Source organism: Lonchura striata, chromosome 8, assembly GCF_046129695.1.
Source record: "Lonchura striata isolate bLonStr1 chromosome 8, bLonStr1.mat, whole genome shotgun sequence".
Classification (NCBI taxonomy): domain Eukaryota; kingdom Metazoa; phylum Chordata; class Aves; order Passeriformes; family Estrildidae; genus Lonchura; species Lonchura striata.
Window position 1 is genome coordinate 28,695,286 of NC_134610.1, and position 23,270 is coordinate 28,718,555.

Here is a 23,270-nt window from a genome sequence, read left to right on the forward strand (position 1 = left end):
CAAGGGTTCTCCCCACCACAGCACAGCCCGAGGAGAATGGTTAAATGGCAACTTGTCACTTCTCCAGTGTGCTACACAAACTGTTTGGAGAATCTGATAGTGAAATGATATTTCCATTTTTAAAAACCTTTTTCTAGAAGGTGATTTTGCATTCTCTTGCTTCTACTCAAATGTGGTGCAAGCTAACCTGAGTCATTGAAGGAGAGCTGCTGTGGGAAGAGGCAAGGCTTTGGGACTGGAGCCCTTTCAGAATCTGTTCTCTGTCACTCCTGATATCACACTCAGAAGATATTTTCATTGGGTCACTGATAACTGATGCCACGTAGTGCACAACCACTTACTTTCCCTCAGTGTAAACACTGGAGTTGGCCTGGAGCTCGTGCTGGGTGACACTGAGGCAGCTGTGGGAAGCAGTGCCTGCTGGAATCCGGAGATTTTCCACGGCATTGAGGAATGCCTTGTGTGAGAAGGTGGAGAGATTTTAGCATGGGGGAATCAGATTAAAAACGAGTTGGAGAAGGCTCAGACACTTTGAGCTTCCAGCTGTGAAGCTCTTAATGTCGTGTGCTTGTCCCCACTGTCAGTGACACAGTTCCCTGCTGAGGAGGGTAACCTGCCCTCTCTTCAAACATCAGCCCGGGACAGACCTGAGCTGAAACCAGCATTCCTTGAGGGAGCTGAGCTTTTCCACAAGGCTGGCTCCTTAGAAGACCTGTGCCTGATCACCGGGGACTGTGCATCACAGCTGTGCTAAACGGCTGCTGAGCAAGTGGAAATAGTTCTTTCCATGAGTGCCTCTAAAGGCTGAAAAGAGCCAGCTTTGTAATGGATCAATAATCAAGGTAAGCCAGAGAACAAGTAACTAAGAATGGGAGTTATGACGCTAACACCTTTAATTGCTATTTTTTAATTATCCCACAGACAAGGTGTATACATTAAGAATAATAATAGTTCATGATCCTGTACTCTTGTGACCTTCAGCCTACCCATTCCCCCTCCTCCACCTTTGTTTGTCCGTCGCAGTTGTGGTGTATCTAAGTAAAATTCCAAAGTCCTCAGGGTGGAGTCCTGTCAATTATACCCTTCTCTAAGTGCCATTCATGTTTCCATAGCATTACAGAAACAGATAACCAAGAGTACAATAACATGCATGTCACGAAACATTTTTGCTATTGGTTTCCAAAACTTAAAGGGAGAGTAGAACAAATCCTGAAGAGCATCAGTAAAGACAAAAAAACAGCTAAGCAGACAAACATAAGCACTGTCATTTACTTCTTGGCACCATGTGCTATAATAACCTAAAACATCTTAATTGTGGACATCATTTAAATTTACTCTGTGGCTCATTTGGTATGTTTGGAATGCTGCCTGCTTTTCATACTGCGCAAAGAGCGCTTCTCAACAAAACCTATCCTGTCCACACGTTGTATTTTTATTTGACAGATGTATTTGAAATCATGTTATAATCAAGAAAGGGTATGATCTGGAATCCTGCAGGGATGGTGGAACTCTGTGGGAGAGAGTAAAGATTTTGGGCTGCTTTTGTCAAAAATATCCACAGCTCAAAGCGCTAAAAAGCCAGATGGAAGTTCAAGCAAGCAGGAGTTACATGTTTTCAGTAGGTATGTCAGGGTGCCATCTACATGGTGTGATATATTCTAGACTCTTCAAGAATGCTTTCTGCTTTCTTATCTTCATTTATGTTACTTTCATCTTAATGCAAACCTTGCTGTGACTGCATGACTTAGGCACTGTAATAAACACAGCAATTACCCATTTCACTGGCAGTGCCATGGCCCAAACAGAATTAACCCAGTAACTCTAATGGTGCACTGCTGAAATTAAATACACAGCTCTTAAACTCTTATGCTACGTTACTATTACTGCCTTCATGGCAAATGTATTACAAAACGGATGTTTGCAAATTTCTAACTCGGATTGCTTCAGAGGAAATCAATTTGACAAGCAAATTGCAACTATTTTAGAACTCTTTCTAACTTCAGCTTATTTCTGAACCATGCTTTAGGCTACTTTGAGTCCTTGAAAAGAGTCTTTGAAACCACAGGTTAGTCTTTTAACTATTTTTTTGGGGGGGTGAGATTCTCACGAGGGTCTGAAGACCCTGTGTCCACTTGCATGCAGGACTAAGAGCCTGTCAAACGTGCGAGCCGTGTCCTTGCAGAGAAGCGCTGAAAGCGCTCCGTTCCCGGCAGCGGCGGCTGCTTTCCGGCTCGCTTTTTAACTGGACGGGGCGGCTGCTGCGGTCTCTGGGCCTTCGCGGCTGCGCCGCCCGCGCACGTCCCGCCACGGCCCGCAGCAGCGCGGAGCGGGAGCGCTGCAGGCGCGCTCAGGCCCCGGTGAGACGCGGCCCGCGCACCTGCCCCGCTGCCTCCGCCGTTCCCCGCTGCTCCAGCGCTCGGGGATGCAGCGGACGCAGGAGGAGCCTTCGCTGAGGGCTTGGGCTGCCACAGCAGCGGGAGCGGGACGCCCATCGGTGCCTTGTGGGCCGAAGCGGCGCGCCCCGCGAGGTGCGGACGCGACCCCGCAGCCGCGGCTCCCCCGCGGCCGGGCCCGCAGCGCCGCGGGCGGCACCTGCTGCCGGGGGCCGCGCGGCCGGCAGGGGGCGCTGCCCGCGCGGAGGGCGCTCCCGCCAATCGCCGCGCCTCTGGGCGCCGGGGCTGGGCGCCGATTGGTTGTTCTGCCGAGTGGGCGGGGCCCGGCGCTCGCGCCGCTGGGCCAGCCGCTCCCCCCGCGTTGCGCCTTTCAAACGCCGAGAGGCGGCGAGAGAGCGGGAGCGGCGCCCTGAGGGACGGCGGCCAGCGGTGAGTGTGCCCGGCCGGGGGGAGCGGGAAATGTCCGGAGTGTGCCCGGCCGGGGCGAGCGGGAAATGTCCGCAGTGTGCCCGGCCGGGGGGAGCGGGAAATGTCCGCAGTGTGCCCGGCCGGGGGCTGCTGTGCTGTTCTGCCGGCTGGGCGCGGTGGGAGCGCCGCGCTGCCTCCCGCCCGGTGCCGGGTCGTGCCGGCGGCAGCGCGGGGTGCCTGTGAGGGGAGTCGGGGCTGTGCCGCCCGGCCGCTGCCGCCCTCCGTGCTCCTTCGCTGCCAAACATCTTCCTGGCCCGGGCCAGGGACTCGACGTCTTTAGAAAAGGCTAAAGGAGCTGACTTTTTTTTCCCGGTTAAACTTCCGTAGTTTAGTGGGAAACCCTTTTTCCCCCCGTAGCTAGTTGACTCTCATTCTCCTGAGTAGATTACGTGTTTCTTTGTGGGTTTCTGCCTTCTGTGGGTATGTGTTCTTCTCTGTTCTTGATGATACTGAGCTAAAAAATGGAGATGTGGTGTCTTACCAGAGAAACAACGTCGAGGCAACGTGAGGCAGAACTTCTTAGTAATTGCTCTATGCGAATGATCGTGTGAAATGAAAGCTTACATAATAAGCTCGGTAATGATAATAAATTTGATAATGGTAAGTTCTCAGTCAGGCCAGTTATCGAGCACAAATGGTTTTCTGCTGAAGTACAGCAGGAAGAAGATAGAGTTTAGGAGTTAATGTTATCGAGTGAGCACAGCCCTAAGGAGAGTAATGTAAAATTTCAGACATCAGAATCGTCCTCTTAAATGCTAAACTGCCATATAATGGGGGAGAAGGAATGCTTGCTTGTTACGGTGAGCAAAGACTTGTGTATTAGATTGTATTGTGACCTTTACATAATTTCTTAAAGAAGCTGTTTCCTGCATATCAGGTGATACTTTGAAGATATTTTTAAACTGTAGTTTGGGGTTTTTTCCTGCCAAATGATGTACAATGATTTGCATCGAAAATAGTTCTGATATGAATATCCATGTTCCATCCAACATGGGAATGTGAACAACGCTGGATGGGCACTGGGTTACATGTGGATCAGAACTAGTTCCAGTGCTCCCCCAGAAGTGTGTGACAGTGCATTTCTCTCATTTAAGCTGCAAGTGTATTTTTGTGAGTTTGCTAACTGTCTCTGAATTGCAATTTGCCTTATTTTTTTTCTTTCACTAAAAGGGTAAACCTGCTCTTTAACTTAAAGAAGCCATCAATTACTACTTCTGGTATCCTTCAGTAACCTTTTTCTGCTTTGCTTTTGCATTTCACCTGAAGAGATGCTTCAGGCCTATAAACGTGAATACCAAACCCCAGTATTTTTATTTGGTTTGGTTTTGTTGGGGTTTTTTTCAGTGGGTTGGGTGCATCTTCATAATGTGCTGTTCTACTGGTTTATTAAGGTAATTTAATCAGGATTACTACATCATTTGATTCTAAATGATCTGAACTTGCAAAGAGGATGTTGTCCATTCATGCTTCTCTCTGATAATTAACTCAGCCTTAAAAAGGAAACTTGGAGGAGCTATGAGTGAGCCTAATAACAAATGTGAATATTCCCACTGGGAAAAGAGCCCCACTTTGTCCTGTTGTTACCTATTCCTGCTGCTGTGTTGCAGTTAACAAACAGGAAGGGGTTTTGGTAAATTCCCCCAGGAACAAATATCTGTTAAAAAGTGTAAACTTAAAGGAAGTGTGGAATTTACCCAGAATCCAGAGAAGATTAAGAAAAGGTACATCTCATTTATAGTTAAGTAGCCATTAGCATTTTTATTAGATCTAAAGCTTATCCCTAGTATCTTATGGATATACTCCAGGGAGGGAAAAAAACCTCCAGCTTATCTTGAGTGTTTACATTATTAAATTATCATGCCTTGATTAGTATTCCTGTCAGGTTTTATTTTTACAGTGATTAAATGTGTTGTTTTCAGGATGCTATTGAACAAAGTTCTGGCTATTCTACTTTTATAGCCCTAGACTCAAAATATTTGTATATTTTGCTGTGCTGTAGCTATGGAATTTCCAAAACTCTTAATTGTTTTGCTTCAGCAGGTGGCTGGTATAAGAGAGAGGCCTGCCCCTGACAATGTCGAGGAGAAAGCTGGAGAATAAAAGCCTTTCTGGCTTGTTGGCCACATCTCTGCACACACCAATCAAGACAGAAAACTTCCACAATTTTTATATGCTTGAATCAAAACAGTTAGGAAGGTAAGATTATTCCTATTTATTTTATTTGAGCAAGAGGAATTTCTGCTGCAAGAAAATTCTCTGTACAATGAAGCAAACCTTTATGGTAGCAGGTGGAGAATAAAGTATGTCCTTCTCTGCCCCCTTCTTTGCTTCACAGTGGGTTCTGTAGGGACACTGAGGCATAAGCTGCCAGCCTATTCCATGCCAGGGAGATCTGGAGGGTTTTCATAGGCATGTAGATTTGGGATTATCTTCCTTTCCCTGCCACATAGATTCCAGGGGCATGGCCTAAACAAGAGATGACATAGGGTGATCCTGTAAGAAAAAGAATGGGGATTTTGAGTTGATTATTCCAGGTGTTTGGGTGAGTTTTCTGAAATCCAAAAAACAAAGACCTTTTCTGTCCCCTTCCCAGCCTCAAGTAGTTAGACTGAGCTTTAAACAAGTTGCTGTTTCAGAGCAGTTTGACAGCCTGCTTCCCTTGCTCTTGTTTGCAACAGTAAAATAGGAAATATAACAACAAAGCACCCAAACCCTCGGCATTTATGACGGTTTCAGACATACAAGTGAATGTGTGTTTTGAAATCACTGGGTTAATTCATACCTGGAAAATACTCAGCAAACATGATGCTGTGATGTGTGTCCAAGCTCCCTGAGCAGGAGGGTGCTGGGTCAGTCTCAGCTGTGCCTTGCTGTGCTGCATAAGGATCCTTTGCACCTGCAGCTCCTTCTGTCAGCAGAGATGCTTTTCTGCATGTGGTTTGGGAACTCTTCAGCCTTCATTGTTCTCTTGGTTTTTTTTCTATTTTTCTAGCATGTGCTTTGTATCTGGAACACTCTTATAGAAGTGCACATTGCAGCCCATAACTTTCTTCTTCTCTTAACTTTTGTCAGCTCTGCTTTTGAATTCTAAGCTCTACAGAAGCAGTTTATATGCAGCACCCTCTAGAACTCAGGTATTGTTCCAACGCTGGATTTTCAGACTCTACATACTTGTGAGATGGTATCTAAAGCAAACAAAAGTGTAGATTTTATGTGAATTCCAGAACAGTTTTTTAATTTTTTCTGTGCATGCAAAACCAGGCATAACAAGGTAAGTGCCAAAATGCAAAGAAAATGGAAGCAGGACTTTGTTTCACAAATGTATTTGTTATTTCTTCTGGCCTAACTACATGTGTATTTTTTTCATGTTTTTAAGTGTATAAATGCTTTTTAAGTGATCCATCTTTTCTTGTAATCTCTCTAAAGTATTAAATATGCTTTAATTTTCACTTGCAGTTTTCTTTTTCCTGTTGAGATTATGTAGTAAATAGTTCTCTTGTTTTCTGCTTAAGCTTCCCAAGCCCCATTTCTTCCTCCCACACTCTTATCTGTTGGGTCCTTTGGTATTTAAGACACTGACTCACGAAGCTGGCAGGTTAGGTTCTGTTTAGTGGGTTAAGTAGTTCTGTCCCTGGTGTGTGCATGGCTTGGCTTCTTTTGAAGGAGTTAAATTTCTGTGGTTTCTGAGCTGAGATATGAAAACATCCTGAAATCAGATTTTCTTGTAGAGCTTCTTGTGAAGGGGGATGGTTGCGCAGGCGAGGAGTGGGAACTGCTTCGCTTGCGTCAGTGCAGCGCTTCCGAGCTGATTTTTTTTGTGTTTCTGGAGCAATTGCCACAGCTCTAAAAGACTTTTTTTGTCTTATTTTTTGCCTTAATTGGCACACTACTTACAAACAAGTGGAAATTGTTAAATCTCAAATCTAGAGGTATCACTGACCCTTCAGAGTTTTTGAACCCACAGCAAGCAGACGGAAGATGTGCCAAAATTACTGGGGAAGATCATGCTGTTCTCATGAAACTGAACTGGTTCCCTTTGTTAATTTTAGAGACACTCTGGTGGCTGGCAGGGTTGGTGTGATGCTAAAAAGAGAATGTGAGCTGGAGAGGGGAGTGTTTTCAACTTGTGTATATTATAAAATTGAGCTCAGTAACTTGAAGTGCTCTGCAATAATAAGCTGAGTTAACAACTGGGAAAGAACGTGGCCCTTTTGGACTTACAAATAGTTGCCAAGGTGAAGGGTGTGCATGTATCAGACTAAACAACTTTCACATTTAAAGTTTAGTGCTTTCAAAAAAGGGTAGAGAAAATCTACAGCTAAATGATGTTGAAATAAATGATGACAGAAGGCCTGTTTTGTTAAATTTAATTTATAGCAGTATGAGTCAAAGTCATCTTTAAATATTTAATAATTTAGGTACATTTGTGCAGTTATTTGCAAATGAAAATTGACATTTTGCATGAGATGATTATCCCTTTTTAAATACTGAAGTATAGATGTTTTTTTAAAAAATACTTTTTTTTTTAAAGGAATGTTCCTTTTAAGCATTGGGGTTTTTGCTCCAGAAAGAGGCAAAGCCTGCAAGGCAATGTGATATTTTCTACTAGAGAAGCTAATTTAGTTTAAAGAACACAGCTCAGATAGCTCATTCTGAGCTGTCTCATTACGTTTGTCCTTAGTATGCTGTGGTAACAAAAACTACAGGTGGACAGGCTCATTTTGAAGAGATAAATGTAGGTTGTGCACTTTGCACATAGCTTGATACTGTTTTAGGAACTTTACTCACAGTTTATTGCAGTCTTTCAAGTTGTATTTTTGTAAATAAGGTTTCTTTAAATAAATATATTCTTTGTAAATAAGGTTTCTCTTTACAATTTGAAAACACTTTGCATATATGCAACCAGGCATTTCTGGGAATGCAATATTAGTAACTTTTTTTTTTTTTCAGGAGTTTATAACTTGGCTTAAAAAACTGCATTTTTTTCCTCCTAATTGTTTCAAAGATCAGCTTGGTGTTTTAACTACAGCATGTGGTTTTCGTCTAAAAGCATTTCTTTGGCAAAATATGTTTGTTTCCATACCTAAACAGTTGGCTAGGAAATAAAGCAACACACTTTGTCTAACTAATTGAGGAAGAGAATGCTAAGTGATGGGTACTTTTCTATTAAGATGTTTTGAAACATTTTGCAGATACCTGGGATTTTTGTAGCAGTACTACATGGTTTGTGGAAGGAAATTCTCCTTATGACCAAATTCTTTTTTCACCCCTGCCCCACCCATGCATTTAAATGTGCTTTATTTTTCCTGTTCATTCTCTGCATTTCATAGGGGTCTGCTTTGTTTATTATTGTCCTGTAGGTGTTGTAATGAGGTTGAGTGGTTTTTGATATACTGCTAACCTGAACAAAGCTCTGGGCAGACTTCTAAGACCTCATGGCCAGCCTTGCTTTAAGCATGAGGTTTTTAGGGACCTCCTGTAAGTCCTTTCCAGCTGAATCTGTGAGCTGACAGTGAGAATGTCCCTGTAACCTGATATTCTGATTTAATGTTTAGCTAGGCTGTATAAAGGGAATTTTCCTGGGTCTCACCAGAGCTTCATCTAGCTTAGTCTCCCTCTACAGTGCCTGCAAGTGAGCATTCAGGAAACAGTGTAAGAGCAAGCCAAGCATGGAATTTCCCAATACATTTTTTTTGTTTGTTTTCAATTATTTGCTGTATTTTCTTATTTCTAATGTTAATTATGCACTTTTGATTTCCTGCATCTCAGTGTTTTCCGTTTTATTTTGTAGAGGAAGATGTGCTGTGGTTAGGAAATGTGTAGCTAAATCCACGGGCCAGGAGTTTGCAGCTAAATTTTTAAAGAAAAGGAGAAGAGGTCAAGACTGCAAAGCAGAGATTGTGCATGAAATTGCTGTCCTTGAATTAATGAAATCCAATCCTCGCATAGTTAATCTGCATGAAGTCTATGAAACAGCAAATGAAATCATCTTAGTGTTGGAATAGTAAGTATGCCTTTATCACATGTTCCACGTTTGTGGGGAAAAAAATCTTTCAATATCTTATTTTTTGCATGAGTTGCCTGAATGCCCGGAAGAATTGCAGCAGCACCCTGTATACATGATTCTAATCTTTCATTGTTATATACTTCATATTTTTCTGTTAAGGATGTTTCAGGCAGGCTGACTGGAAATAATGTTCTTGGAATACCGTAGAAGGTCCCGAGTGCTTTGATGCAACTTAAGTCACACAAAAAAAAGTCACTGATTCCAAGTACACAGATTTCAAAGAGGTTAAGCACATCCATGCCTGTGAACTTCAAGTTAGCACTTGACATTTTTTGGTAACTGGAGACTTACAGTTACTTAGTTTGTTTTGAGCTCCTAAATTTAGTGGTTTTGTTGTTTTAAAATTGACTTTTGGAACAGTTTCCTAAAAAATTCCCGTATGTTAAAGATGTCCCCAGTGCTTCTTATTAGCTCTGAAAAATAAGTTTGATTTAGGAATCAAATTTGCATTATCTATCATATTTGTTGTATGTGTAAATTTTTGTGTGGAATGCAAGGAACAAAAATCCAGCCTGTGAAATGAATTCTTTCTAAGATTTAAGTTTCATGTACAAAGTATTTGAAGTACTGTTAGGGGTGGTCTCTGTACACATTCTTTGGAAAATTTGAAGGAATTTAGCTAGATTCTATCTTAAAAAGCTTTTTGCTTTTTTTTTTTTTTTCCTGGAACTAAATGACCCTTAACATATAATTTATTCTAAGGCTTTTTTTGCAGTCCTTTCCTGCAGAGCTTTCAGCTCTTTACTCTGTGGGCGCCCACTCATCCAGACCATAATGTAACTTGAGTACAGCAATACTATGGGAGCCAGTGCTGAAAACCTTGTGAGAGTTGAAATTCATGGCATCCTCTGCCCTTTCCCTCATGTCCATAATGCCATAAAGGCACCTAGGGGAGAGGCATTACTGACACCTCATGTAACCTCAGCAGATTTGTGGCTGTGATCATTTTGTTCATTATCTGACTTTTTACTAGACTCTCATTTTAGAGAGTTTAGTAAACTTAGCAATGAACTTTAGACTCAGTGATCTGTAGTTTTGAGGAAAACCTTTATCCTTGAGAGAGAAACTTGAGGCACTCAGAGCAGGCTGAGTAATGATCTCAAACCCAGCTTGAAAGGAGACAGCTGACACTGCAGCCAAGTATAGGAATAACTCATAAACCACAGGAACACAGATATTTCCATGCTGCTTTACACTGCTCTGAATTATTTATGAACTGCTCTCATGGAAGACATTTTAAATTTGACTTGAAAAGAAAGGCTTCTTTGATTAGGGACTGATGATAGAATTCGACTTCTGGAAGGCATCTCCCCACTTGCTTGAGGGGACCAGAGCATTATGAGGTTACCAGTCAAAGTGCTCTTTGCTGTCTCAACTGCTGTTTCAGGCTATAAGGAAAAAAAAGGTTCCATCACATTTTCTTCCCCTTTTCTAAGTGTTTATATTAAGTGCTTTAGTGTAAATGTGTAAAAAGAAAAATATCAGCCTCTCTGATATTACAGATATCTGTTATATAGTGCTATTGAAAACATTTTTCCTTGCTAAAGTTTCAAAATTTAAACTTAATACATAGATGTGCTTCAATGTGTTTCAGTGCTGCTGGAGGAGAAATATTTGACTTGTGTGTCCCAGATCTGGATGACAGAATTGGTGAAAGGGATATTGTAAGGCTTATAAGGCAAATACTTGAAGGACTTTGCTGCTTGCATGAAAACAATATTGTTCATCTTGATTTAAAGGTGAGGCTGCAGCAGGCTTTCTTTTAGCACTTTAATTTACTACGTTCATCAAAGTAATTTGTTGAATACACTAAAAAGATGAGAAAAATGAGATTTAATAATATTAAAATGAGATTAAAAGAATAGAGATGAAATATTTTAAAATAACATTTAGCAATAAGTATTTCATAGTAGAAGCTGAAGTGCCATTTACTACACTGGGCTTTTTTTTTCAGATTGTATTTTATTAATTAGAAATTCACTTTTTTCTATTCTAGCCTCAAAATATTTTACTGAGTAGCATCAATCCTCTTGGTGATGTAAAAATTGTAGATTTTGGGATGTCCCGGAAGCTTGAGAATTCCAGTGAGCTGCGGCAGATCATGGGAACCACAGAGTATCTCGGTATGGAAGGGCTGCTTCACAGCATCTCATGTGGGCTTTCCAGCAAACAGGAATAGTTCATGTAGCACACTGAGCAACTTCCAGGCTGATAAAGAATGTCACAGGACAAGGCAACATATTCTGAGCTGCTCTTCTTTAAGAGTGGTCAACAAATATTTGCACCCAAAAATCCCAAATTATATCAATAAGTGCAGCTCTCAGTTTCATACTGTAGTATTTGCTGTGTTACGGGCTGTTAAGTTGTTCTGATTAAAATTTAAATACAACATTAGCATGCACAAAGAAATGTTCTTTGAATTAATGTAACATCTTTAATGTTATTCAATATGATGATTTAATGAGATTAAAATAGTCCTTGGAAAGGGAAAGATTGCTGTTAGCACTTGGCCCTCTCTGAGGGACAAGTTTCCTTCATGATTTGCCAACACTCAGTGTTAAGAGCACTTAATTCTGCAGTGAATAACTCGTTACCTAACCTATGCTAACAGCCACTGATCCTAAAATTGGCTTGATCATCTTGTGTTGCAGCTTTAACATGCTGAAGGCTCTGTACATTCCCCTTAAAAAGCGGTGTAATTCACAAACTCTTAGGAGAAAAATGTATGGGCATGCATCTGACTCAAACACATCTTGAAACTTGGGTAAACTTGAGGCCATGTAGTGCCACTTTGCTGTGAACCAAGTAAACATCTGTGTTTAGGCAAATAGAAATAACTTTTTGCCACCTTGTGGCTTGGAAATAATAAGCCTAATTATTGAAACTACATGTTGAGTCTCATAATAATGGTTGGCAAAAGAATGCCAGAAATGTAGTTTATAATTCAAGGCCATTTGAATAAGATGTTTGTTAAAGTGTTTTTCTTCTTCCCATCTCTTTAGCTCCAGAAATCTTGAACTATGATCCTATTACTACAGCTACAGACATGTGGTAGGCTTGATCTTCATTTTACTGAGGTTTGGTGGGACTCTTTAACAATGTGAGGGCTTGATGCAGTTTGATCTGGCTTCCAAGAATCCCCTTCTGTTGATGGGCTGGCTGAAAGAGGGAGGGGAGGGATGGGAGGGGATGAAGCCCTCAGGGTATAACTCGGGGCTTACAGGAATTTATGGGTCTTTTGCACACTTAGTGGGGAATGCAGGTGGCTTCTGAGTTTGTGGAGGATAGGTGTTGTTCTGAGGGATTAATAACAGTGGCTGGGTAACATCCTTGAGGTATTACTTACTCCTGGGAGACATGCTTCAGGTATTGGCTACTCTAGGACACTTCCTTCCCCACTTCTACGTTGTTAAAGAATTTTTTATACAAATTATAAGAGGGATGTAAACTTCCTACTTCTTATTTTTAGAGAAGTATCTACAGAGTGAATCATAAAAAATGACAAGTACCTTGAACTGACCCACAACTTCCTGTGGTGTTCTAATTTTATGTGCTATGTTAAAAGACTAGCTTTGAAATGTTTCCTTTAAAACAAAAAAATCTTCACCATCTTTATTAATATTCACTGTTAAAAGTTGCTAGTTGCTCCTTTGAAATTCTCAATTCATAATAGTAACTAAATCTGTTCATGAATGTTTTTAAATCACATATTATTTTCCTGTTTTTGTGGGAACACATAAAACCCCTATTGTTGCTGTGCTCACAATGACAGACCCAGCAGCTGCATGTTTCCACACTGTAATGAGTGCTAAATTCTGATCTATCAGACCACAAAAATGTTTTTATTATGCATCAAAAAAACATCTTAATATTTACAATCAATTGAATGCTCTTTGGTACTCTTGTTCATGTCCTTGGGAGAAACATCTCGGCTAGAATAGATTGTAACACAACTCAGATGTCAAATGTACAGAGAGGTTGATTAAGTCTTTGCTCCGTTATCCATAATTGCAGTGAAAGATGGGTTTTATTTGCATGCACATTAGAAAGTCTGTCTTTTTTGAAGGTCTATCATCCAGAATTGCCACATGTCCCAAGAGTGGGCTGTGTAAAAGTGGTATTTCCTTTTCCTAACAACCTCAGTAGGAAGTAAAAGGTCTATTGAAATGAAACAGTTTTCAGTAATCCCTTAATTGATATATATACGCAGGTACCTTTCCTTGTGTGTATGTGCAGTCATGTTTGAATTATATAAAATTGAGGGGTAATATGTTGACTGTAATTCTGAGTGGGATGTACCAGAAAGTTTGATCTGCAGCACAGTAAATATGCAGGGTATATTGTTCAGATTCTCTAGTAGGTTTATACATTTTGTCCTCTAGTAGGTTTATATATTGGGTTCTTATCTCAGGAACATCGGCGTCATCTCATACATGCTGCTGACACAAGAATCTCCATTTGTGGGAGCTGATGTTCAAGAAACTTATCTTAATATATCTCAAGTTAATGTGGATTATTCAGAAGAAACATTTTCATCAGTTTCACAGCCTGCAAAAGACTTCATTCAGAAACTTCTCATAAAAAATCCAGAGTAAGTAGCAAACTCCTCCAGGCAAGAATCCAAAATTTTTGGAGCACCTAGAAAAAGTGAATGTTAATTTATATGCTTAATGTCACTGATGAGATCAGTTGGATATTTCACAATATGTTGTTATTTTCAACTGGATGTTTAAAAGTGCAAGTTTATGCTTTTCCATAATGTGTGTGAAGAACCTTGAATTCAATGTCTGGTTAAAATTTTCAGATATTAATTTTTTACAGATAATGTTATTATTAGTGAGGCTTGTTCTTTGAGGTTTTTTTGGTTTGCGTTTCTTTATATTTTCATTCAGATGACAGATTTTTTTAAATCAGATTTTATTAACATATACTCTAGAAAGGTCACCTTTTTTTCTATAATTATTGTAGTTTGGAAAGGCAATGCAATCTCGTTGCAGTGCTTTCTGGTTTCCTGATTCACCTTTATCTTTTTACTTAAATACCTCTTTTGGTATATTTTTATACTTGGCAGTGTTTTGCCTTGTTCAGTGTTCTAAAAATGTTTTCAATCCAAAGCGAAAACTTGTTTGTTTGTGAGGCACACTCCCTTAACTCTGCATTCTTTGGAAGTTCAGACTCCAATCAAGGCCTTGCAAAGAAGCTGAACTTTGAGAAGTGAGCTGGTCAGGTATTATTGACTGCAGTGCTAGATACTGTCACCTGTGGTGAGGCAGTAATCCTTGTCATCTTCAGAGAGCCTCCAGCTCTCCAGGAGTGATGCTGCCTGGCTGAGAGAGGCTCCTGGGTAGGACATTCCTGCAAAGTGGCTGCTCTGAGGCAATGAGGACTCCATGTAAAGTCATGTCTAAAGAGCCCTTTCTATCTTAGCATCTCACATACACAGTTTGTCAGGATCTGAAATGATTGACAAAACCCCCGTATCTTGAGGGAATCTTGTCCTTCATGTTTGTGGAGCACTTAGAAAAAAGGAATTGGTGATTAAGAACCTGCTTTGATAACTGTTATTGTGGACCTGTGGGATATTTGACATTCTGTCACAATTACTTCTCATTTTTCTCCTGGGCATCTTAAGAGTCTATATTGTATACTCAATAAGCTGCCTTTTTTAAATTCCCATTCCAATTCTTGATTACTATACCTCATTGAATTTTAAGAGGAAGAGTCTGTTCTCAGAGAGTCAACTCTGTAAAGTTACACTTTTCTGACTGAAGAATATTCCTGTGTTCTGGTGGAGTTAGGGATAAGTAGTGGGTTGTTTTGCCTTGGAGCCAGTTTTCTGGCAAGTTCTGTGGAAGTTAACAAGGCAGAACACAATTGAAACTTGGAATAGCACTGTACTAGGTTATCCACGGGAGCAATTTTCTAAGTCTGGTTTGTTTGGTAGGATCTACATTTTGAAAGAGTTTATGCCAGATGAATTGCAAGAGTAAAACACTAGAAAATGTCACAGTTAATGACATCCTGTTAACTTGGCTATCCTTGAAAGTGTTAATGACTGAATATTCATGAGCCTCACTGTTGATGGTCTGTATAAAACATAGTACTTTAAAAGTAAAAGCAAGTGCCCATTTATGTGTACCATGTTGAAAACATTTCCAGAGACTAAGTTCTTTGTTCTGATGAAAGCTTAGGGTAAACCATCAGCTAAATTTAGATGCATGTAGCCAGTACTTAACAGTGTTTTGTAGCAGCTGAGGCAGGGGTAAAAACACACCAATATTGACTCTTCAGTGTCAATTTTTCTTAGGATTTTTAGTATCAGAGCTATTTTGGTGTTTTAGAATTGGTGGAATTAACTCAAGCACTTTCCCCTTTCTCCCTCCGAAGGGACAGGCCCACTGCATTGGACTGTCTGTCCCATTCGTGGCTGCAGCAAGGGGAGCTGCCGCTCCTGTACAGCCCCGAAGAAACTTGCTGCTCCTCTCAGCTGCCAGGACACACGGGCAAGTGCTCAGAAGAGCGGAGTGTGAAATCCAGCTGCAACGGGAGCTGCAGCCACAAGGAGGACAAGGAGAACATCCCTGAGGACAGCAGCACGCTCTCCAAACGCTTCCGCTTCGACGACTCATTGCAGTATCCCCAAGACTTCATGACAGACTTCGTGTGCTGATGTAGAACACAGACTTCTCATGAAATGAAAGCATAATCTGTTCTAGTGGTGAAAGAAAGATCCTGGCTTGCCAATTCATGCATTGGCATACTGGAAATGCACTTTGATTCTTTTATGCTGGTGCCTCCTTTTCTATCCATTGCTGGCAGTGGATTTAACTAAGGAATTGGAGATGTTACACCAATAAAATGAATTATTTTTTTTTAAGAAGATATAATTAAATATTTTTGCACTTTTCAAGTTCTAGTCAAAGGATGATGCTAGAATGAACAAACTGAAACCTGCAAATGAGTATAAGCATAGCCTTTGCCAAATGGGTTGAACACATGCATGCTTTTAGGACTACCCTTAGTAAGAAATTGGGAAGGAAAGCAGAGAAATTAATCTTGCTGGTTTACTGGAGTTGCTTGCTGTCATTCTCAGCACTTTGAATAGAGGCTAAATTTGATGTTTTGGGACTATGGTACGTCTGTTGGGGCCATTTGGAAACCTGTTTTACCTCTAGGGTCACTAGTAGTTCTGCCTTATGGATCTGGTCTACTTGGGCATTCTCATGCATATTCTGTGTGGTTATGCTGTGTTGGATCTCTGCAACACTTGGCATAGAAAATGGGTAGATTGTCAGTCCTTGTGCTTGTGGTCCTTGGCTTCTTACCATAAATTACATTTGAAGATGAGGCTCCTATGCTGATGTGACTATTTGAACTTGGTGGTTTGCTTTTATTAAACCTCTGAAATAGTATAATCTACCTGTATTGATTTTTCCTTATCTTAAAAAAAAACCCCAAAACAATCCCCCCTGAAAAAACCCCACACAAACACCAAAACACAAAGCCTCTAGTTAAAAGAGTAAACTGAGTAAACTGAAAATAACCATTTTTGCCAGTGAAACGGCAATTAACAGCTTTTCTCTGTGCCCCTCTAAAGCGGAAGTGTATCTTGCTGTCAATTAGTGTTGCCCATAATTATTCAGCTTCATGCCTGCTCTGTGAAATGGACTGCAGTGTGTTAGTATTTCAGGAGAAACTACCTAATAATTGTTTTAAGCCTTTAAAATTGGTTTGGTTAGTGGTATTTTTTAAAGTTCTGTGCCTTCCACTCTCACTTGGTTCTGGTTCTGAGGTCATAATCCCTGTGTCAAGTTTTGTCTTAAAGCAAATTCCAGTTGTGCCTTAACAGTCTGAAAGTCATACTCATAAAATAAGCCCCTTAATCATAACAGAGCTTGTGAGCCTTTTTTGGCAGTGAATTTTTATTAAAACTCTTAGAGATATTTTGAAAGTAAATACCAGTTTAAAATATTTCAAGATTTTCCACTCCTCAAAACTTAAATTTAATTGTCTTTTAATTGGGTTTGTTTTCTGCAATAAAATACCACAATCTGATAATCTTTTTCAAGTGTGCCTGTGGATTTGTCAGTAATTGGGTAGATTGGCATTTTGGAATATGGTTGAGAGGTGAACCTGATGAGTGGTAAAAGGTTGTGTTTTATCTTTCTTCACACAAGGAAAGAGCAGGTTTTTCAATGTGAGGTGTCACCAAAATGCATGAGGGGATTCAGGACTGTTGTCTTGGACTGGGGGATGCTCACGTTGACAAGTGGAAAGCAGACTGAGGTGTAAGGCATGAAAAACTTTTCAGCTTGTGTTTGTCAGAAGAAGAAGTTCTCCAAGATTTAATTTCATGTGAAATAAAGTAACAGGTTTGTTCAGCAGAGACAAAGCTCTGATATCTGGGTGTGAGTGAACCACACCAGGTCTCCTTTGTGTATTAATCAGTGGTACTGATTGTACATATAATTACAGAATTACTTTGCAGGAGGCAGCTGTTGGATTGTGCTCAGGTACTTTACACCCTTAGTTTTCAAAGTCCTTGGCTTTTCCCAATTGGTGTCTTACCTGACCTTTTGATTTTTTTTTTTCTCTCCATCATGGACTCCAGTTAGAACTGGCTAAGTTAAAACCACAAATTATTCAATATGTATGTAGAAGATAAAGTTCACTTAAGGTAAAGAAGAAAATGCCAGAAAGCTGTGTAGATAAAGGTAAAAAAATGGTTTAAAAATTCTTATAATTTAAAATTCTGCCAAAATATTCCTGAATTGAAATTACAACTATCTTTTTAGCATCTGGAAAATAAAGCTGATAGCATATGCCAGCACTTTATGACAAAGCTGTTATTCCTTAAGATTTTTATCACAATATCTGGTGTTTACATTTCTTACTACTGTAGAGCTAACTTATCTTTAAATAATTGAAAATTGGTTTTATCTAAAGAATTTAAGTTTTGAAGACTTTATTTGTATTTTATATATACTTAAAATATACCTTAAATCAGACTTTGTTTGGATAGTGCATTTGATTTATTTTAAAATATTGTTATGCAGAGTAATTCCAGTTGAATGTAAATACATGCATTGTAGGCAACTGTTACTCTGTTTTGCTTCCTGCCATATTACTGGGACTTTCCAAGTGTGGATGAATACTGAGTAACCTTTTCAGATTACTGAAGTTATACTTCTATGCAGTTCCTGACCTTTTTCTATTAAAAAACAAAACAAAAACCTGCATTTTTTTCAAAATTTCCATGTTTTTGTTTATTCACAGAATCAGAGCCTGGTTGAGGTTGGAGTGACCTCTGCAAGTCATGCTCCCTGCTCCAGCCATCCTATCTAAGCCTTGCTGGCCAGAACAATGTCCAGATGGCTTTGGATCTCCAAGGAAGGACACTGTCTCCCTGGGCCACCTGCTGCAGTTCTGTCAGGCTCACAGTAAAAGTATGTTTTTGTGCTCAGATGGAAGCTCACGTGTTCCAGTGTGTGCCACTCCCCCTTGTCCTGTCACTGGGCATCCCTGACAAGAGCCCGAATCCATCTTCTTTGCACCCCCACTTCAGATGATGGAATGTATTGATAAGAGTCTCCCTGGGCTTTCTTCTGGCTAAACAATCCCTGTTGCCTCATCCTTTCCTTGTAAGAGAGGTGCTGCAGTCCCTGAATCCCTTTGGTTGGATTCCCAGCTCTGTCTGTGTGAGTAAAGGGAAGGATTGCCTCTGTCACCCTGCTGGTGCAGCCTGTGCCATCAGCCTGGTCTGGGGCACACTGCTGGCTCCTATGCAACTCCAGGAGCCAGGGCCTTCTCTGCAAAGGGTTTTTTTCAGCTGAATTGCTCCAGGATTTGTCAGTATGTGGGACTCTTCCTCCACAGCCCATTTCTCCAGCCTACAGAGGTCCCTATGGATGGCAGCAGGACCTGCAGGTGTATCAGCCACTCCCAGTTTGTGTCACCTGCGGCCTTGCTGAGGGCATGCTCTGTCCATCATCATTAACCAGGATCTTCTGGGAGAGTGTCAGAGGTCTTGGCAGGCAGTCCCTGCTGCTCTCCCTTCAGCTCCTGGCAGTCATTTCACTGCAGAGGGTTGTTCAAGCCTGACTTCCCCTTGCTGAATCCATGCTGACTACTACCAGTGAATCATGACCTTAGCAGCTCAGTTCCTGGAACTGTTTTCCATGTGTCTGGGGTTTATGTAGAAAATGTTGGTTGTTCCTATTTATAATAATTTAGTTATCTGGCTGTACTTAATGAAGTGATACTTACTATGTTAAATTCTACTGCCCTTTCTGAATGGCTGTGTAAGACAACTTAAATGCAATCTTTGTTATACATATTAACTTCGTAGGGCACTAATGGTACATTTGTTTCATTTTCGAGTAGATGGCTGAAATGGAAAACAACAAACACCAAAACAAGTGTGCTTTAGAAAGGGAATTGCACTCAAAAGAGGGGGGGTTAACTCCTGGTGGCCCGGGTAGTGTTTCTTCCAAAGGCACATTTCATTGACAAAGCTTTCCCATTGTTTGAAATGCACAAATGGGCTTTCTTTCTTGTGAAAGAAACAGTGTGTCCATGTGGTTGCAGCATTAAATTCAGAAATTATCCGAATATTTACATTTTTTGCAGTAAGAGTCCTTATCAGGAATGATGTGTGGTTTTTTTTAACACGTCAAGAAAACAAACTATTCTGTTTAATGGTGGTTTAAGAAAACGTCAAATTTGTGCCTTTTCAAAAAACCTAGGGGAGAAACATCTTTGAGAAATGCATCACAGTGGCTTTAAACTGAAAGTAAAGTTAGGTTAGCTAGGTAATGGGAAGAAATTCTTGACAGTGAGGGTTGTGAGGCACTGGAACAGGTTGCTCAGAAAAGCTGTGGATTCCCCATCTGTAGAAGCGTTCAAGGCCAGGTTGGATGGGGATCTGAGCAATCTGATCTAGTGGAAGGTGTCCCTGCCCATGGCAGAGGGTTGGAACTGGATGGTGTGCAAGGTCCCTCCCAACCCAAGCCATTATACGGTAATAACTGACCCTCTTCTTACCAGGACAGCTGTGCTTGTGCTCTTGCCAAGTGAGGCAAGTTGAGTTTGAAGAAATACTTTGTAAAATTGGGGCAGAACATGAGTGTGCTATTACTCTGGTTCTCTCAGAAAACTACTCATCCTGAGCATTGAGAACCTGGCAGTTGACAGGCTTGCAAATACTGCTTGGTCCACTCAGCAGTGCAAAAATGAGCAAGATACAGAATGAATCAGAGTGTAGAAAGTCTACCAAATTTAATGGTAAAATTTCAAGGCTGAATTGCCAAGTCATCTACTAGTGAGTAATGTGCTATGAGAGTATAAGAAAACTTTTTAATAATTAAAAACAGGTACAGGAATATCACATAAAAGTTCTTATCTGGTATCCCACGTAATGAGTAAACAGCAAGGTAGGTATTGTTTTTGTTGTTAGAAGAAAGTTCTGATAATGAAAATTACTGTAGTATTATCAGATTTTTATAAGGGTTTTCTTTATAATGTTTCTCATATTAGTAATCTGTTTCTTCCTTCCTCTGAAGAGTACAAGCAGGTATGCTGTTTCCAGTTTCTTATCAGACAATAAACCCCAAAAGGTCATATGCTAGCAAAGGGCCTCCCCTGCCCAGCAGTGGATGGCAGTGTGTGCTGAATGTGCCACTGCTTGCTGTAGGTGTAGTTCTGATAGCTGAAATAGCAGTGAGCTCCTTTTGCTGGTTTCCAGCTGGACTGGTCCATATCATAGCCAGTACAGACCAGAGCTTGATTGAGTCTCCCTATGCTAGGTTGAGTATGAGGGTATTTCTCCTTTCAAAATCAAAACCAGGCTTTGGTGCTGGCTTGGATTTAGAAAATGCACTGCAAATTCCAGGTGATGTTGATCCTTCTGCAGCTGGACAAAGCAGCAATAACCTTTGCCTGTGGTATTTTAATAAAGGGGCTTTTATGTTGAAAACATTCTATCTAGACTCATAACGCTCTGGGTGCTGTTCACAAGATTGGTTACAGGCCTGAATTGGAGCTCATTTATAGGCATTTTTCAGCAGGTTAACACTGTAAAACGTAGCGCTACCTTTTATATATTGCTGTGAAAGCATACAGAAACCTCATCTAAAATTCACAAAGTGTTCAACATGGCAAAATCAGTTTCAAACCTGGCCACAGCAAAGTGTTAGAAGTCATACCAACTGTGCCAGTAGTTGATTTAAATTGGTCAAATCATTGGATGCAGTGGAGGAAACACCCACTGACTACCAATGAAACTGAATAGATTATATTTCCCTGTATTCTATAATTTTCCAGGAGTGTAGGGGCAGGATGTTTAAATCCCAAGTCATTGTGCACAAGATGGGCTGATGCATGACGAGGCACCTGGGTTAAAACCTTTGGTTGCTGTTGTGGGTTAGCCACCCAAGGCCATTCTATCTCGGTAGCAGTCATTTTGCAACCACAGCTGAGTTCTTCGCATGTTTAGCTGACGCACCTGCCCCTGCTTTGCCTGGAGACGAGCACCTGCACTCATTTATTGATACACGAGGGTTATTTATAAAGGTGAGGAGGACACCTGCCTCGGCAGCCGCGAATGGCACATGCTGCTCAAAGCCGTGTTCGCCGTTCTTGTTTGAAACTGGCAGGCACCGCGGGGGCTGACGCTTTTTCTGCCGGCGGACAGTCGCGGTGCAGTACCGGCACAGCTGAGCTCCGGCCCGGCACAGCCGCAGACAAGTTTAATGTGGAAGTTTAATTCCCCTCAGCTGCGCTTAATTCCGTTCCCTCAGGTGTGCGGTGCTCTCGGCCGAGGCGCGGCTCAGTGCCACGGCGGGGCAGCGCGGCCGGGACTGGGCTCCCGCAGGCTTGCGGGGCTGGCGGGAGGCGGCGGCGGGGCCGGCAGCAGCGGTGCCGAGCCGCCGTGTCCCGCAGGCTTGCGGGGCCGGGAGCAGCGGTGCCCGGGAGCCGCGGTGCCCGGCAGCCGCGGTGCCGAGCCGCCGTGTCCCGCCGCAGAGCGGCCGAGCGCGGCGCCTCAGGGCGGCGGCTGAGGCGCTCGCACAGCGCCCGGCGGCACCGGGCTGCGCAGCGGGCTTTCTGAGCTGAAAGGCGCGGCTTTAAAACTTTATTATTATTATATACCCCCCCACCACACACTTTTTTTAAGATCTAACTCCCTTTCATGCGCTGACTTTCTGCCCGCCGGGTTTTGCCGCTGCCAGCGCAGCCCTCGCTCGGTGCGGCAGGGCCGGGCAGAGGCCGCAGCGGCCGGTGCCGCTGAAGCGCAGGGATCCAGCAATCAAACCGAACACGGCTCTGCAAACAGCACGGTCCTCCTTAAAGCTGCCCTGATCGCCTTTAACTGGCTTAGCAGTGCGAATCTAAACAGATGCTTTTGGTTTGGACTGCGGCTCCTGTAATGCTTCCAGAGAAACTCCTACAGGCACCCCTTTAGAAACCACAGAAATTAATTTGCGTACCAAGTCTTCAGCTTGGTGCAAAGTACAAAATATTATGTCATTGTCTTGGTTTCTGCTGGACTAGAGTTCATTTTCCTCTCAGTAGCTGGCACAGTGCTGTGTTTTGGACTCAGTATGACAATTACATTGATAACACACTGATGTTTTGTTGTTGCTAGGTAGTGCTTACCCAAATCAAGGCCACTCGAGCTTTATACTTCAGTTTCATTATTATGACATGGATTGCAAAGAGCACGTTCGAAGTCCAGAGTCGCCTGATTGATTCAGGTGATTTTACCCACGTCATCATCTGTAAAGTGCTGATAAACCCGAGTCCATCAGCTCACCGTGGGGTTATGGGGCTGCAGCGTTTGGTGCGTGAAGACAGTCTTGAGGGAACTGTGTGTTTTGGGAGAAAAGAATGAGGTGCAGGGATGTAGTTAGAGCCTGCAGAGCAAACGGTGCCAGATTCCGCTTAGTGCTTTGTTTCAGGAGCGGCAGCTCCCTCAGTTGGCAGCGGGGGGAATTCCGACCAAGCATAGGGATGACATTCTTTGCAGTGAGATAAACAGGGGAGAAGTTTGCCTGCGGAGGCAGTGGCCTTGGAGAGCTTCAAATCTCTGCTGGACAAGGGTCGGTGCAATCTCTTCCAAAAAATTGTTTTGTGATTTAAAAAATTTAGAAATGCAAGACCTTCCAGTCAGTTTGTGAGAACAATAAAGGGACATCAGGGTAGGTAAAAATAAACTATGAATTTAAACAAGAATAATTACATAACTGGTGGGTGGAATAATGATTTATTTACCCCAGCCAATGATGCAATTCTTCCATTTGAACCTGTCATCAACCTTTAAGTTATGATAGCCATTAAAACAAAGT

At 41.8% G+C, this 23,270-nt stretch overlaps 1 protein-coding gene across 5 annotated transcripts; it reads left to right on the forward strand.

Moving 5' to 3' along the window:
* Positions 1–793: 793 nt before the first annotated feature.
* On the forward strand, positions 794–16,986 carry STK17B (serine/threonine kinase 17b). 5 transcript variants are annotated; one of them, XM_021555399.3, is made up of 8 exons: positions 794–842; positions 4,899–5,057; positions 8,653–8,865; positions 10,523–10,667; positions 10,925–11,051; positions 11,931–11,979; positions 13,340–13,519; positions 15,316–16,986. In XM_021555399.3, the coding sequence occupies exons 2-8, from the start codon at positions 4,936–4,938 to the stop codon at positions 15,596–15,598; spliced, it is 1,119 nt and encodes a 372-aa protein (XP_021411074.2). In that variant the 5' UTR covers positions 794–842; positions 4,899–4,935; the 3' UTR covers positions 15,599–16,986. The 5 variants fall into 5 exon arrangements, with proteins under 5 accessions (XP_021411074.2, XP_021411073.2, XP_021411072.2 ...); XM_021555398.3 differs by lacking the exon at positions 794–842 and adding an exon at positions 2,718–2,822; XM_021555397.3 differs by lacking the exon at positions 794–842 and adding an exon at positions 2,755–2,822 and having other exon boundaries at positions 4,902–5,057.
* Positions 16,987–23,270: the final 6,284 nt, after the last annotated feature.